Source organism: Berghia stephanieae, chromosome 1 (genome assembly GCF_034508935.2).
Source record: "Berghia stephanieae isolate SIO BIC M18660-M18661 chromosome 1, UCSD_Bste_1.3, whole genome shotgun sequence".
Classification (NCBI taxonomy): domain Eukaryota; kingdom Metazoa; phylum Mollusca; class Gastropoda; order Nudibranchia; family Aeolidiidae; genus Berghia; species Berghia stephanieae.
Window position 1 is genome coordinate 5,189,634 of NC_088360.1, and position 18,664 is coordinate 5,208,297.

General features: G+C 34.0%; 1 protein-coding gene across 2 annotated transcripts in view; it reads right to left on the minus strand.

Annotated features, from left to right (window-relative positions):
• LOC144966435 (hippocampus abundant transcript 1 protein-like) overlaps positions 1-17,035 on the minus strand; it is a 28,724-nt gene extending 11,689 nt beyond the window's left edge. Inside the window, exons 1-9 of one of the 2 annotated variants that reach the window (XR_013644219.1) lie at positions 16,843-17,019; positions 13,987-14,079; positions 13,358-13,420; positions 9,251-9,378; positions 6,859-6,973; positions 5,880-6,098; positions 5,436-5,549; positions 3,622-3,693; positions 1,568-1,680 (exon numbers count right to left, since the gene is read on the minus strand). Coding sequence is in view for 1 of the 2 variants with exons in the window: in XM_078902934.1 (XP_078759060.1) it covers positions 1,568-1,680; positions 3,622-3,693; positions 5,436-5,549; positions 5,880-6,098; positions 6,859-6,973; positions 9,251-9,378; positions 13,358-13,420; positions 13,987-14,079; positions 16,843-16,977 (1,052 nt within the window). In the remaining variant the exon portion in view is untranslated. Of the gene's footprint in view, positions 1-1,567; positions 1,681-3,621; positions 3,694-5,435; positions 5,550-5,879; positions 6,099-6,858; positions 6,974-9,250; positions 9,379-13,357; positions 13,421-13,986; positions 14,080-16,842 lie in introns of both variants that reach the window. The other variant, XM_078902934.1, reaches the window with a different exon arrangement.
• Positions 17,036-18,664: the final 1,629 nt, after the last annotated feature.

Below are 18,664 nucleotides of genomic sequence, written 5' to 3' on the forward strand. Positions count from 1 at the left end.
TTGATCACCGTTCCACAGGAATTTTAAAAAATTAATTTAGCGTTTATAAGGAAAAAGTAGTGTCAATTTTATAATCCTAAAGTTAACCATTATCATTGAGATAAAGATTTATATCATAGCAACTCTTATGATTACAAAAATCGCACAGACTTCCGAGAGTATTTTATAGAGGATTAAGAGGTAAACACTTGAGATTTAGACCCAGTAATCTATTAAAATGGAAGTGGCTCTGCGCATTGTGGTAGTCATCGTATTTTGACAAATGAAAAGAGGACCACGCCCACTTTGTTAAGAGTCCTTTCCTTTATGTCCATGGTCCTACTGAATTTAACTTTTAATTTTTCTTTCTGGAATAGAAAAGTCACCTAAAAATAACAAGTACATAAAACAATAGCGAAATCAAATGGCCATGCCCTTTGAAGTTTGAGGCAAATTTACAATGACAGACAGCTTAAAGTCTGTATTTGAAGATTACCAGGGACTGGTTTTTGGGATTTTTTGGAGGGGTTTTAAGAGCAGTGAGTAAAATGTGATTTCATTTCAATGTTTTAATTTGAAATTAATACTTTGTTATGTTACCAGTTCTAAGACCAAGGAATAAATAATTGGCCATTTGAGAATGTGGAGGAATGAATAGAGTTACCAATATTTTGTAATGTTACCAGTTCTAAGACCAGGGAATAATTGGCCGTTTGAGAATTTGGAGGAATGAATAGAGTTACCAATATTTTGTTATGTTACCAGTTCTAAGACCAGGGAATAATTGGCCGTTTGAGAATTTGGAGGAATGAATAGAGTTACCAATATTTTGTTATGTTACCAGTTCGAAGACCAGGGAATAATTGGCCGTTTGAGAATGTGGAGGAATGAATAGAGTTACCAATATTTTGTTATGTTACCAGTTCTAAGACCAGGGAATAATTGGCCGTTTGAGAATTTGGAGGAATGAATAGAGTTACCAATACATTGACATAATCTATGCAGGTCTATAAGTTGGCCATAAGCAAGGTTTCACTACATTGCCTATTTCAATATTGGAGTTCCCCATAACTCAGTGAGTAGAGAGAGCACTTGCTTCACTCGCAAAGGGACAGAGATCAATTCCGGGTGAAGTCGAGATTTTTTTCCTGACATATCTGTCCACCCAGTAGTGATTGGGTAGCTTGGTCTGTTAGATCTGGTGGAAAGTACTTTATGATAATCTAGCACCCTATTTAAAGGGTAGTTATTAGCAATCGCTATTGTCCATTTCATGCTATAGCCGGGATAAACTCCGGTTACACGGGCCTAATGCTACATGTACTCATTTACAGGTCTGATAACTCAAATTATTATGAATTCATTGTTGTGATGAAAATATTCTCAATCCAAAGCAAAATATTTCCATTAAAACAAAGTTAAATCAAGCCCATAATTGTGTACAGCTACCAGGTCTTAATGGCTATAACAGGCTACTTATTTTTTTTTTTTTTACTATATAAAAACACACATATCCACTATGCAAAACAACATACACGAATATGCAGACGTTTTAGCAAGAGAAGAGAAGAGAGTAAAACATACTCACCAATGCTGGGAAGCAAAGCCATAGCAAGTCAACTGAATAAGTTCAAAGACAAGTCCAAACATGATGGTGTGTTTGTGCCCCAAATACTTCATCAGTATAGCCAATAATACAGTCTGTAAAAAGACGCAATAAAAAAACATGAAACAACTATATTGTTTATGGTAGCACATAATCCAGTAGGTAGTCTGAGCAAACATATCTACCAACCCCTTTTTGAATGCTGAACTCCAGTAAAAAGATATTATGAACATAACTTTTTTTTTTTTTTTCCATTTGGCAGATGATTGGAATATTCTGAGGATTTATAACGTACTGAATTCCGTAAATATGCCAAAAATTGGCAACCTTGGATTCAGATGTCGAAAATTGATTTTATGGTCAAGAATATGAAACATAAATTGAGTTGATGTGTTTTTTTGAGAATGAATACAATTACATCAAGTGTAGAATGTCAAATTTACAAGGTTGTTTCATTTTTTAAAATTAATGAAATACAAAGATCATAGCACTTAATGACTTTGTGGAGGTTTGACATACTTTTGTAAATAAATCAAAACATATACAACTAAAACCATGAAGGAAAAAAAAAAAGATAACTCATTATAGCATTTTCATGAGCTTGAGCTTTGAGCTTTTTTATATAGCGCAATATCCACTAAATGTGCTCAAAGCGCTTTACAAGGGGTTCCTCACCAACAGCAAAATGTAACGTGTAGAACGAGACATGATGCCTGTTAGGTGAGAATACAATTTTCCCGAAAGAGACAATGCTGTTAACGGCCAGGTACTCATTTTACACCTGAGTACGGTGAGAGAATGTGAGTAAAGAGCCTTTTCCAAGGACTCAACTATGCGCAAACTGAGGCATGAACTCAGGACCTTCCGTTCAAAAGCAAGTGTCATACCACTAGACCACAACTAGATCTAGTTAATGGTAATGTCCAGATAGCTCAGTTGATAGAGCGCATATCTCACAAGCAACGTGACTGATGTCAATACTGATTCTGGGTGCAGTCAAAAATTTTTACGAATCTATCCAGCCATGACTGGGATAGCTGGGACAATTAGATCTGGTTTTGCAATAGTTTGGCTACATTTTCAGAGGGCGGTGAGCATTTGCTTGTCCTTTAAATAGACCTCTAAGATAAGTTAGTGAAGAATAGAATTTGAGAGAGAGAAAAAAAAAAGATATTGAAGAAAAAGAAGAAGAAGAAGAAGAAGAAAAGAAGAAGACAACGAGGAGGAGGAAGAGTAAAACAAAGAAACATGAAACAATGAAACTAATTCATTTCATTTTGTTATTATTTAAGAAGCTAATGTACATGTCGATGGCTGAGATCAAAACACACTAATTTTCATTTTATAAATATCACAATGGCCTACTTACTTAGATAACTAACTTGATTGAAGCATGAGCACTACGTATTGCATTCTTATCTTATCTTTGTAACAACAATATTGTAATCTTCACCGCATTATCTGAGTTGAAAGATTTGAGATTCACCAAGCAGAGGCTCAGAGAATCTCTGTAAAAAAATAAGTAAAAAGGAAGTGGATCTCTGTCCAAAAAAAAAAAGAAAGACGGAAAAAGAAAGTGTTGAAAGTGTTATCTAACAAATAAGGAGAAGAAAAAAAATCACTACTGAACATATTGTGTCAGTGCATGACATAATCAGTTGGAAGGTGAAAATTTTGGATTTTCATTTTTTTTTTTTTTTGCATTTTTCTGAAAATGCTCACCAGAGCATTTTAATGTTTATTCTAAGTAAATCGGGGTGATTTTTCATGAAGTAATGATCAGCTGTATGGGAAAGGTATCCAGCAACTTTTCTCAAATTTCATAGTTTTTCAACTTGACTAGCTGTGTAAAAAATATTTAGAAGTGAAATTAAGCTTTGATATTTCCTGAAGATGTACAAAAAGGGTTGATTTAATAATTTATGACAAGAACTCATTTTTGATAAAAATTGACCTTCTAACAAAACTTGGCAATATCTCAGTTCAACCAGTCCACCATCCGACTGATTGTGCCATTCACTGTAACATATTCTTACTTGAGCAAGGACTGACAGAACTCCAACCATTGCAATGTATGATGCTACTTGCTCTTTTGAAAAATCCATTACCTGTCAGAATTGATGAAAATTGTTTGTAAACAATTACATAAAATCAACTCACAAATAGCGATGAGTTGCTGTCACAAACAGTGGAATCATATAGAAAATAACAATTGTTATTATGCTGATGATGAATTACAAAATCATGCGCAGAAAACAATAATTATAGTCTATTGTTAAAAGAAGAGTCCCGATAGCTCAGTTGGTAGAGCACTCGCTTCACAAGCAAAAGGACCGAAGTCGATCCCAGAAGCAGTCGAGATTTTTTTACCCACCCTGTCCACCCAGTATTGACTAGCTGGGTCTGTTAGATCTGGTGGAAAGTATTTTGCAATAGACTTAGACTAGCATCCTATCCAAAGGGTAGCAACAAATTGCTATTGTCCTTTTCACGCTATAGAAACTGGGATAAACTCTTGTCTCTGTGGACATAAAGGCTCTGAAAGACCACTACTTACTGCCAAAAATAAAGAAATTATCACTCGCAATATAATATTTATACTACTATTATACACAACTTCACTTGCATATGGTTTTAATACAGTGGAATCTGCATAAAGTCAACACTCTTAAAGTCAACAGTTCTTGTTGGTCCCAAATTGTCTGTTCTTTATCCAAGTGTTTTCCACTAAAAATGGATGATGTCAACCTTGCTTAAAGTCAACCAATCTTTCTAGTCTGGCAGTGTTGATTCGACGATGGCCTATGCTTCAGCACGGATTGAAAGCCCTAAGTAGGTAGTTAACCCTCTCCTTACCACCCATAGGAAAACCGTCACATTCGTTACGATACAACCAACATTTTTCTTATTCAAATTTCTTTTGTACATCATAAAATTTTAAGAAAATGAACAGTATGTTGTAGAGCATGTTCTGCTAAAGAAGTTATGTATCGCAAGAACTTACTGCTATTGTGTTTTTGAGTGATAAAAAATCTAATTTTGTGTTAGTTGGGTGTGAAGTTTTTGGGGTAAATCCTGAAAATGGCTGGTAAGGAGAGGGTTAAGGAGTTTTAGACACCACTCGTAGGAATTTCAATGCCGAAAGAGGAATTTCCGCACACAAGAAAAAGGAATTGGAATGGTATTTGGCATTGTGTTTACATATTGTATAGTTCTAAATAGATAACTGATTAGAATTATATTATGATACATAAACATATTGCCAAATACAATCCCAAAGTTTCCTTATTTTAAATGAAGTAAAGCGCCAAAACCTGATGGTAGAGATTGTAGTGATGTGGTGTTAGTGGTTGTAGTAATAGTGGTAGTGATGATGGTTATGTAATAATAGGGGCAATGATGATGATGTGGTGGTTGGAAGGGGGGGGGGGGGGGGGGGGGGTATCCTTGGAACAAATTGACCTCACCGGAATTTGACGGAGGTTGCCCGGAGCCCGGAATTATTTGCTCCAGACCGGAGTTTTTTCCTGTGAACCGGAGTTTTGGCATCACTGTTAACAGCATTGTCTCTTCAAAAAAACTTGTAATAGCACCTTTCAAGAGTCTTGTCTCATGCATGTTAAGTTCTGCTGTTGGCTAGGGAGCCCTTGTAAAGCAGTGTGAGCACATTTAGTGAATATTGCGCTTTATAACAGCTTAGTGACTTTTAAATTTATTTTTTTTAAAAATAAAATTACTTGATACTATCGGGTAAAAATGTTTTTACATAACAAGCCATGATTATGTGAAAAATAACACAAGAGTAATATTATCAATAAATGAAAAAAAAATATAAATCCCAAAAACTTACTAATCTAAGGTAAACAAATATAGATGAGTACTCTCCTGCCTCTGGTAAATAGGAAAGGAAAACAGTCACACACAATAACAATATGAGGATGTCCTGTCCAACCTTTTTCAGGGCCTGAGTTGAATGGAATAATATATCATATATTATCATTCTTGTCATCATCATCACAATTAACATTTTTACTATTATTATTATTATCAAATATACTGTAATTCATTTTTGACGACTGAGACAGACGTAAAAACATTAATTAGTCAAATTTTTAGACATTATCCTTATTCAAGTGATTTAAAGGTTGAATAAATAGAAAATTCTAATAATGCACATAAACCATGAATTAACAAGAATCAATACTGTCACAAATAAACTCAAGTTTTAATCGACGTAAAATTTACATTAAACTGACATCTGAATAAGACATAAGATATGTTTAGAAACACTCACCCCGAATGGATCAGCTTTTTCCCATGAGATCTGGGATCCCCAGCTGACTGGCCTCATCTTTTCAGGTAATGATTCTGGCACCGCCACCAAAATGAACAGGACAGCCAACATGGCCACCGCGGAGGCCAACCAAATCACCATGTTTTCACTGTACATATCCTGCAGGTAGCTACCTATGGCAGGACTTGTTACTAGACTGGCTGCAAATGTGGCGGACACCTGTTGAGATTTGACAAGTTTGTTTTTATTAATGATGATGATCTAGATCTTTTCTTTGGGTGTCAGAATTAGCAGTTAAATTAGTAATTGAAAGGACACGGAACTGACATCTTTAACTCTGTTGTAAGAGATTAGAATCACAGTACAGCAATCTTGGAAAATGGAAAAGAATAGCCTACTAATTTCGTTTACACCCACACCCTAAGCACAATCAAGGTTTTACCAAATTAATTAACACAAATATTGAAAATACAAGTTTCTTTTGATTAACCATGAGGCATCTCATCAGCAATTAAAAATGCATGTGTGATCAAAGGCACTTTTGATCCCACTCTCTAATATAAGAGCAAAATTGTAGTGTGGTCTTGTGGTATGACACTCGCTTTCGGATCAGAAGATCCTGGATTCGAGTCTAGCTCGGCGCATAGTTGAGTCCTTGGAAAAGGCTCTTTACTCACATTCTCTCACCGTACTCAGGTGTAAAATGAATACCTGGCCGTTAACAGCATTGTCTCTGTCCGAAAAAAACTATAATATTGCCTTACAGGCGTCATGTCTTGTCCTAAATGTTGAACGTCGCTGTTGGACAGGGACCCCTTGTAAAGCGCTTTGAGGACTTCAGGGGATACCCGAAACGTTCATTTGATCTGTTTATGTAATTCAATTGAAGCTTGAATTCAATTTCACATTATTATTTATTTGAGCACTTAAGTGGATATTGCGCTATAAAAAAGCTCAATTTAGTAATTTGAAGTCCCACCAGTCCATAGGCTGAGCTTCTCTCTTCCTCTGTCGTCACATCAGCAACATAGGCAAAAACAACACTGAAAGTGACTGAAAACACACCGGATATAGACAGCATGGCAAAGTACCACCTGAAAGAAAAAATGAAGGAAAAATAATAATAATAATAATAATAATAATAATAATAATAATAATAATAATAATAATAATAATAATAATAATAATAATAATAAAAATAAAAATAATAATAATAATAATAATAATAATAATAATAATAATAACAATAATAATAATAATAATAATAATAATAATAATAATAATAATAATAATAATAATAATAATAAAAATGAGAAAGCACTCATCACCATTTTATTTGTGAAAACACAGTTGATAATTTGATGATGTCAGATCAACAATTTCATCCATTATTATGGCCAACTCTACAACTCAAGCTCTTTTTACATTTTCCCTTTTAATCCATTTATCCTTATTTTTTTGTACTCATTGGGTGCTTCCTAAAAATATAGGTACTTACTGAAAAAATTATAATAAATGAAAATTTTACTTCAGATTCTAACATTCCCACGTTTTCTTGTATTTTTTAAATTTATTATTTATCGTTTTGCTGTTGTCGATGCTGTTGTTGCTGCTCGAAGGCATTTGAAGGAGCTGATGACCTGATGGTGGATGACTTTTGATCCAGGCTTTTCCTCCCAAAAATGGGTTATTCCTTTTCCCAAATTTCTAAATGGCATGATCATTGGTATCAAATTTCTCTGGATTTTATAAGGAAAGTCGATGTTACGGGGAATGGAAATCATAGTCTACCTATAATAATGTTATTGTGAAATTAATTTTGAACGAGTAAGATTAACAATAGTGTCTACCTATTTGAATGTTATATTCACACATTTATTTTGAATGACTTAGATTAACTATTGGTAGCTTGTTAATAAAGCAGCATATCAGTTTAAAATCTTCTATTCAAAGAATCATCATTTTTGCTTGGGATGTCATTTCAACTCTTTTAGAAATTTGCAAATTGTTCATATTGTTCATATGAAACTAATTCAGTTCAGACAATTTTCCACGAGTTGGAAACAGTATTGATGTCCTCATGGGCATTTGGTATTAGTTTGCATATCATGTAAGATGTGAATGTGAACCTGGTCATCTTCTATAAAAAGTAGGTTCATGCAAATTATCTTTAATGACATTTGAAGAGATTATTTCTAATTTCTAGTGAACGTAACAATTTTAAAAAACATTGCAGATACTCTGACCACCTTTTTAAACGACCCTACTAAAATTACCTTCGATATCACTAATGATAAAAAAGTGTTAAATCTCTTAATACATTATACCTTCCATTCAATATAACAAATATATATATATCATATATATTAGCAATGACTATGAAAAATGTTTTTTTCTCTTTTTGAGGAAATTTTGGTCTAAAACCAAAGCCCTATCTCCACTGAGTAAAAATGTTTTTGAATTTTGAAAATACATTCATAAATAAACAAGTTATGCAGTTTCAAAGGTGTCATTTATTTGGATGACCCGCAAAGAGGAAAAAAACGCGAAAATATGGGACGCTTTTTCCGCATTTTTTTTCGACCTTTGGTTGTATCTTGCGTAATAAGTGGATTAAAAGGTTGAAACTGGAAGAGCAAATTAGGATGGTGTTTTGTAAAATTCGGGAAAAGTACTCATCATATTCATATGAAATTTTACAACCAAAAAGAAGAAATGTTCATGTATTACCTTGTCAGCGACAAAACCTCCACGCCCGGTAGTTTTAGAAATATTTTACTCCAAAGAGTAAAAATCTATTTTTAACGGTCTTCTGGTAATCGCACGAGTTTTGTCGCTTGACATAATCTAAAATGACCTTTTTTCTAATTGTGTGCCAACTTTCAGTCATATCCATCGATAAACAGCGTCGTAATTAATTTTTTAAAATAGCATATACGAAACGGCTTTGTCCCATATTTTGACACGAATTCGGGCACTTCGTGAGCGAAAAAGAGGCCCAAAGATTTGTGCAGGATAGTCATTGCTATATATATATATATATATATATATATATATATATATATATATATATATATATATATGCAATGTCTGTTTTAAATTGCTGATTGTTAGATTTCAAATAGAGAAAATACAATACAACTCATATCTCTTAAAGTATAACAATCTAGCATGACTATCAAAAAGTGTGAGAATCTTTAGATGTGAAACTATAAAGAATGCAGAATGTCAAAGAAATTGACAGGCCCCTTTAAAGAGCTGGTCAAACTCTACCACTTTATTCCCACAATAAAATCATGATAATGATAAACGGAACTAACTAGAATAAATATGATTAAGAAGCAAACGGTAATTAAACAATAACTACTCACCATGGACTTAGCCTCATTAGAGGAATAGGTGCACATGTGAAGCCCACTGTAAGAATAAGAAATGGCTTTCTACCCCAAACATCTGAGAGAGCACCAATTAGAGGGGCACTCAAAAAGGACAGGAGACCCTTGAAAGACAAAAAAAAAAAGAGGGAAATTGTCATGTATTTTAAACTGATTACATCGTTAAAAAAGGGGGTTCAAAATAAATAAATTGGTAGTGCAGTCGATTCACATGCAAAGGGACCAAAATTGATCCCATGTGAAGATGATACTTTTTTCTGAGAGTTCATACAACAGTGATTGGGTAGCTGGGTCACTTAGATCTGGCAGAAAGTACTCTGCAATAGACTAGTGTCCAATCCGAAGTTAGGTAGCAAGTAATTGGTATTGTTCATTTTGTGCTATACAACCCAGATTCAACTCATGTATGATGAATAAAAGTGATGTTTTTCAATTCTTAATAAACAGAAATTTTCAAAACAACTTTTTTATGCCATTTTACAGTTAATATGAGATGATTAAAATAAAATATTACAAAGTATCACCAAAAAAAAAGATGTTTCTAAATCAAATCAGAAAAATATTTTTAAAAAACTAAAATTCAAAACTTGAAGTTGAAGGAAGAAGAAATTTGAATATTGGATGCTTAATAATTGTCTGACTCATTTCATGTTCAACTCTTTGCAGCACAACTGTTTCAATTCACAACAACGGCCACCATTTTTTGTTCTCATCACATTTTGCTTTTAAGACAATTTCACAAGAAAGAGTTTGAGCTTATTAAATTCAAAGCTGACTCTTGAACTTATCAAATATGAACTTTTTTTTGTTTGTTTGTTGCTTTAGGTCTCTTCCAACACAATTGAGGTTATATGAGAGACCGCTGAAACAAAAAAACAAGCAATCTAACAAAAATAGTACAAATGTAAATCAAAATCATAACCTAAAGATATCATAAGCTAAATTATAAATAACCAAGAACAAACAGGCAGAGGATTTACAGGAAAAAAAATATCCCCTGTCAAAAATACAATCACAAACCAAAGAAGCAGGATAGGCTAGTAAAGAGAAGAAGAAACGACATCACTATCGGATCGTACACCCATGCGAACATCATAGGTATATGATCCAAGGGTGATGCTCCCATCCAACCACCCAAAATATGAACTAAATTTTGTCCCAAGTGGTAATACCATTCCTATGCCTACTTATACATGCATCATGTGATCGTGATTTTTTAAAAAAATTGTTTTTAAGGGTTTTACAGAACTTGCAACACATTTAGGTCATATCACCACTAATACTAATAGAAAGGAATAAAATTAAACAGTTGAAAAATTCTAGATTTACAATTGAAAGCACTCAAGAAAAAGTAAGACAAAGGGGACTGCCTCAAATATGGATCAGACGTATAAAAATCAAAGAGCATACTATCAGAGGACTTAGCAGTCACCTAAAAATCTCATCAAGACACAAGCACAGGATTCCACAAGGAGAAAGACACTCAAAGGTATGCGAATTATGTTTTTTTTTAAATACATATATAACAGTGCACAGCAGAGATGATTTACGAGGCAAAAAAAAATTTATAAAATTAAAACCATCTCCAAAAACTAATACTACATATCTGAGTGTTTCCCTCTCAGCCAAGGACTCTGGCCTGAGAAAGGATAAAGCCAGGAAACCTCATTCCAAGACAAAGACAGAAAGCAACCTGGCCCAGATTGTATTGCTACCCACTGCGTCTAAACTGCACTATAAATCTGACCGTTTAGTTTCCCGCTGTTCCGAGCGCCGACGTAACCTCACCCGACAGGGGTCAACAGCGGTCAGCCGATCAATTCCCAGATTGTAGATTTGACGAGCATTGGGTGATACCAATGGATGATTTCCATACCAATTAACCTCACGATCTTCGTGACGATGCAATTCCACCCAAAATGCAAAGAATTCTCACAGACCCCCTCTTTCCATCGGTCCAATTTTTATTTCAATATCTCCATTACTTATTCCACAAGCCGTGATTCAAATTCACCTATTTTTCTATAACATTTAAATAAAATTACTTGTAATTACCTCAGGATTATAAAAAAACGTTGCTATAAATTTCAATTTTTTTTTGGTGTGATTCACAAGGCACAAGTTTTACTACGAAATGAGGTAAGTTTCATTTACTCTTCAGTTTTCATTATTTTGTAATGATTATTTTTCCGCGGTAGGTCAGGTAATAATGATATTACTTCTTTAACCTTGTTCTTGAAACGTAATATTTCGCTGCGGTTTTATTGTTAATTATATTTTTATTTTTTTCAATGATGAGTTAATTTGATTTTTAAATTGCATAATTTGAATTATCTTGCTAATGTTTAATTCTAAATGACATTGTGTGTTGGGCCTCAACTTAGCTCAACTGCTTGTTAGAATTTTCCTGCTCCCCCTTTCTTTCACCAAATTGGGTGAAGTATTTGGTTTTTCTTGTTCCAAATTTTATGTACGCTGTTATGTATGCATGGATATGAGAAGTAATACAGAGTGTTTTAAAACTCATTTTATTCATTAATTCACTATATCATTGCTTACATCACTCAGTCAATTTTGAATTTTCTCTTACAGCATGGACCACACAATTGCAAGTCATAACCAAGCAGTGAATTCATTATGTAGGACATGTGGTATGATTTGTTTAACACAGAAATAGAAACGTGCCCGCAAGAAACCATTTAAATGTTCAAATTATTCTAATGACATTCTTTTAGTCTATGGGACTGACACGGCATTGGACAAGCAAGGAACACACTAATAATCTATGTGTAAAAAGTACACATTATAAAGCACATTGAACGCACGACTCATTAGCTTCTTTGTATTTGCTCATTGCCAAGACGCTAATAATAAATAAATCAACCTTGAAACGGGTTGCACTTGCATGTTTGATATCGACAGAGTAGAATATAACAACAAACTACGAAACGCAGGAGAGACTTTAAAATCTCATGCACGAGCCACTCACCCTCAGGGATTGTCCTATTGCCTCTGAATTGGACAGAATACCGCATTACACAACAGGCTTACCACAGCAGGTCATTCATTGGCAACCAATGCCACAAATATTTACAAGAAAAAGTCTACACGCAACTCACACTTACAATTATCCAACAAACAAAGAACTGCACCCACGACCCACTCATCATTGACGACGCTTGCAGTATTGGATTAATTTTCGACAATATAAACAAGGCCTATAGTCATGTGCACAACTCTATTTCACACACAAAATCGATCAAAGCAGACACAATCCAATATATTCAAAGTGCAATAAAACATTACACGGATACATACAGAAAATATTTTCCAAACAAAATAATCCCAAAACAACACCTCCTTGAGTACCACTGCATACCACACATCACTCAATATATGTTTGGACTTGGACTTCTTGGAGAACAAGGCACAGAGACCTGTCACCAAACAACAGCAAAATTGGAAAAAAAGAGCATCCGGCATTCTCAATGATATGAATAAAATGCGATTTGTCATCAACGCAATGCAGTTAAAGACCAGCCCCAAACTACACTGACGAGTTTGAATGCTTGTAGCGGATATATTTTTGTTGAGGAAAAATACGTTTTTTGTGAGAAGTATTTACATCTTGTCTTTATAATACATAAAATTCAGACCAATCCATAGCAACGTTTTTTTTTCTCTAATTTTTTTAATGTTGCACCCACTATATTTTTTGTGTAATGTGTTAACGTTCATTGATAACTTATATTGAGAAATCTAGTAATACTATGATAAAATAAAAAACACACAGTAAAAGTAGAAAATATAAACTTTTATACCAAGTAGTGATATTTCAACTCATTCAATATGGGTGTCTAACAGACAATAAAACAAAACATTGTTAAATTGAGCGAAACAGCAATCCCCGTTAGGTAAATTCCTCGCGGTGATTGACCGCTCACCGTGACCGGGTCAGCAGGTGTCAGGAACGGGATACCGTCACAACTAAACTGTTATCGTTGTGTACGCTGTGTACAGGAACACAAAGGGCTATAGTATCATTTTATTATTCTTTTAAAAACATTTTATGCAATCAATTACCTTCACCCCCTGAATAAGTCCATTAAATAATAAAAGATTCTTTGGGAAGGTGTCATTGAGGACCTGAATAAAGAAAAATAGAAAAAATATCTAAGTAAATGATCAATTGGAATAATATTGGTTAAGCAGTATGTTAGAGAAGTACCATTGTTTTAATTGGGGGGCATAAAAACAAAATCTCTTCTGCACTAGAATCGATACCAGCCCCTTTGCTTGTGAGGCGTTTTGTTAACCAAGTGAGCTAGTGGGGTACCTTAACTATTAATGGAAGAAAAAGGCTTTAAACAAAATAAGTCCTCTCTGAGATTTTTTTTTTTTAAATATAAATTTATTTTTAAAAAAATAAATTCAAACACTGGTGACCAGACATTATTTCGCCCCCTTGAAATAATGGTATCAATTGCATATTGAAAGTTGACAATAAATTGAGTTAGATCTTTTAACATCTTTTTTTTTTTGGCCGTTGTATGATAAAATACACAATTAAATATCAAAACAAGACTTTTGTATAAAAACAATAATGGAAACTCCAATAGCAGACAAATGATCACTATCTAAAAATACTTAACACAAGTTAATGTGAATTGTATTATTATTTTTTAAACAAAAAGTTGAAATTACCAACTTACACTGATGATTGGTGATGTGAGCAAACCCCAGGCAAAAAATTCCAAGAAAATAATGATGAGAGCATGATAAATGCTAGCTTGACCCAATCCAGACTGAAATAAAAAAATTTGAAAATAAGAACAAAACAGAACAAAAAACAAAGAGAAAATGAAATATCACAAAACAGCATTGCATTAATTTGATAAAATTTCAATATGCAACAAATAAATAAAATGTTGAATATTTGAATAGAACAAATTAGGCTGAACAACTAGATATACATCATTTGCTTGATATCCAACGATTCAATATTTGAATGGATACTAAGCAGAACACTAGTATCACCATTTTTGTAATCCAATAACCTATGCTCATCACAATTTCACCAAATAAAAATATAATGTACAACGAAATTGGAATAAAGATCTAGAAATTAGAGGGTCAATTTTTAGTATAGTTCTATAAGAGTGTTTTTGTAACATTTCTGGGGGCAGTGTGACTCAGTGGTATGGTCTTTGCTTCCTATCCGTAAGGTACCAAATTCGAATGCCGCTGCGCTGTGTGGCCTTGAGCAAGTCACCTTGCCCTAGCTCATTTGCGGCTCTGCACTGCAGCTGACGCCTGGGTTATTCCAGTCTTCCCTTCAAATAGACCCTAGAAACAAATTTCCAATATTATATGATGAACAAAAGGAAATTTTATTTATTTATTTATTATTCATTATCTCTCTAGATGTAGAGTGCTGGAAACTGGTGCAAATCTCTTTTCAAATCTTAAAAGTAGGAAGGGGGAAGGGGGAGACCCTTCTCCTCTTAACCACTATGACTCTTCAAAGAAACTTTTTAAAGATATTTTCTTGACCAGCTTATCGAAAAACGTCCTGTTAATCTATGGTGGAAGGATATTATTCCAGAGTTAGCAAAGTAGTCAGTCAAAAAAAAGCAAACCAATTATACCAGCTTATCAAAAATGTCATGTCAATGTATGACGGAATGACATTATTCTGCCAAAGTTAGCAAAGTGGTACAGTCAACAAAAAAAACCCCAACAATTATACTTATACTATACACGTAAATTTAGAAATGTGCACCCAAAATAATAACATCCCTGTGTTCAGTACTCAAAAAACATACAAATACAACAGTTGACTGGTGCTCACAGATGTTGGTATTGTTATAAAAATTATTCCCAATTACAGTTATGGAGATCTGGTTCATTTCATAATAAATCGGAAGTTGGTAGACATAGCAAGACACACTACAGTTACTACCATTTATTCCTGATAATGTAACGCACAGTACCCTCTAACAATTCGAATTGCATAACATACATTGTCTCAGCTTCGCGACCACATGTTGAACATGAGCTGAAGAATTGGTTAGAATTCTATTCGAATGAAGTGTTTTGTGGGGTGGCAAAATTTGAGCAATAAAATCACCATAACTATAACTTTGGAAATGTTCATCCTATATCCAAGACTGAGGTAACCATATCAGTAATGACTATTTTTTTTAATTGAAAAAATATTGATTACCTACAATACGACGGTGAGTCTATCTTAATTATTTATCTTGACTGAACATTGTTAGCTGACCCCATCCATATTTATGATTCATTAAAATTTTAATTAAAATACAAACAACCTAACCAGTCTTGAGTCACAATACAAAAGGCCAGTCCTGAGTGTAGGATTTCCAGTTTCCAAAGATTACTAGAAAGATTCAAGACTTAATAACTTAATATCTTTCAAATTAACATCTCATCAGCGTGTCTCCGTATTTAGAAAATTTGTCGAATGCTGACTGCTGCAAAAGTTTCGACAACTGTTAACTTCCCTCCTCCATCATTTCGGGAGGATTAATAGTAATAGGATTCTAGGATGTCTATTTTTTTTTAAATCGATTTTATAATTCGGACTACTCTCTCTCTGGAGGATTGAAAATTAAATTATTTTTGTTGAGATGAAAAAATCCCAGCTTTCTCACTGACTCTGTCTAGCTGTCTAGTCAAGACTGGTACAGGTATTGTTACTACTATGAACAACAGGTTTTGTTATTAACATATTAACAGGAATAAAAACGAGCAATAATTGAGAGGGCTAATTAAAATTATCGCAAGATCCATCTTTAATAATGCGTTAATAACAATAATAATAATATAAAATAATATTAATAATAATAATATAAAACAATAATAATAATAATAATAATAATAATAATAATAATAATAATAATAATAATACGTGGCATTTATATATCGCGCATTTTCATCACTGTGCTCAGTGTACGTTACAAATAAACAGACAAAAGTTAGATATTATATATATATAAATATAAAACTAAAACGTAATGATATCAATAGCAGTAGCAGCAGTGTATGTAATTAATAGTAATATCCTATCATCAATATCATATCATGAAAATGTAACAGTAAAAAGGTAGTGGTTAACTCAATGATTTAAAACTATCAATAGATTTTGCTTCTCTAATCCTTCTGGGCAGGTCATTCCACACAAGGGACCCAGTGACCCAGTGTTGGTAAATGAACGGCCCCCATAAAATTTATAATTAAATTTCTATATTATAGACCTCTATTATTTCTAATTTCTAAGAGGAAGAAGAGTAAAAGTCAAGTTGTAGTTGGAAGCTCCCTTTTTTTCCGTGGTAAATTCCTATGCCTATGGGCCTAACATATCATTTATATCATATCTATCCAGTCAGCTCATCGTAGACGAAAAAAGGATGCAAAGCAATATCACAATCAACTTAGGTAACTTAGCCATACTGTGATCACTCACTGACACACACACCTGACTACTGACTAGAGACGGATACAAAGTGGTCGGTTTATAGCGCCTACAATTCAATATGTCTTACTTCTGCTACATCTTTGTGATATCCTTTCTTTGACCATATAATATTTCCGATGATCCGCTTGCGTTTCTTGCCCATCATTGGCATTGTCTTCGAATTTTTAATAGAACATTGCGTTTGTAATGTCGACATCGACATTCAACCTAATAATTTCCCTTTACTATCAATCCAAACCGGAAGTAAATACCATGGGGCCACAACGCCCAGGGCTATATCCACGACATTAATTTTATTCGGTTTAATAGCAATTTTGTCTTAACCAACGATATTTGTCTAAATGTTATTATTATCCAAGAAGATATATACACACATGGATAAGTCCAGGCGATAGAACTAGAAATCAAATAGACTTTACCCTAAAACGGAAACGTTTTCGAAATGCAACAAAATCAGTTAAAACCTTTCCTGGAGCAGCAGCTTCTAATGGTGCTCACACTATTATGTTGTAGCAATGACTATGAAAAATGTTTTTTTTCTATTTTTGAGGAAAAATTTTGTCTAAAATCAAAGCTCTATCTCCACTGAGTAAAAATGTTTTTGAATTTTGAAAATCCATTCATAAATAAACAAGTTATGCAGTTTCAAAGGTGGCATTTATTTGGATGACCCGCAAAGAGGGAAAAAACGCGAAAATATGGGACGCTTTTTCGGCATTTTTTTTTTTCGACCTTTGGTTGTATCTTGCGTAATAAGTGGATTAAAAGATTGAAACTTGAAGAGCAAATTAGGATGGTGTTTTGTAAAATACGGGAAAAGTACTCGTCATATTCATATGAAATTTTACAATCAAAAAGAAGAAATGTTCATGTATTACCTTGTCAGCGACAAAACCTCCACGCCTGGTAGTTTTAGAAATATTTTACTCCAAAGAGTAAAAATCTATTTTTAACGGTCTTCTGGTAATCGCACGAGTTTTGTCGCTTGACATAATCTAAAATGACCTTTTTTCTAACGGTGTGTCAACTTCCAGTCATATTCATCGATAAACAGCGTCGTAATTAATTTTTTAAAATAGCATATACGAAACGGCTTCGTCCCATATATTGACGCGAATTCGAGCACTTCGTAAGCGAAAAAGAGGCCCAAAGATTTGTGCGGGATAGTCATGGCTATGTTATGACGATCGACCCAATCAGCAAATTCTTTACCGCACTCGAGCACTGTCGCAAACCCGCCCGGAAGCTTCGTCACAACACACCGTTCAACTAGATGCTCTGCGGTTTCGGTTATATCCCACATCGGGTACCTGTTGGACAGGTGGAAAGTCCACACCGATGAAGCGATTTTGCCGTGAGGCAGGTACTCGGCCGAAGCCGATTCTCTAGCACCCAGTGTCTCATCTTACTGTTGGAGAAGCCTGGTACTCGGCCGAAGCCGATTCTCTAGCACCCAGTGTCTCATCTTACTGTTGGAGAAGCCTGGCAACTTCTCACCTAGTTTAGAGGAGTGCACAGTCCTGTGTTATATATGGAGGAGTGTGTGTCGAGGGATTGAATTCGTCCAAACCGACTTGCATCTCGTATATGCATCTCTGTCCGTAGTCAGGGAAGCTGCGTACAAGGGTTGCCAGGACTTATTTCGGCTCGAAACGGGGGCGCCGTCCATAATGCGCTTCAGATGGGTATCCCCATTCCCCAGTGGCGGTTCTAGCCTATTTACAGTGGTGGGGCAAAGAGGATTCGGTCATATATATATATATATATATATATATATATATATATATATATATATATATATATATATATATATATATATATATATATATATATATATATATATATATGATATATATTTTTTATTTTTTATTTTTTTTATTTTTTTTTAA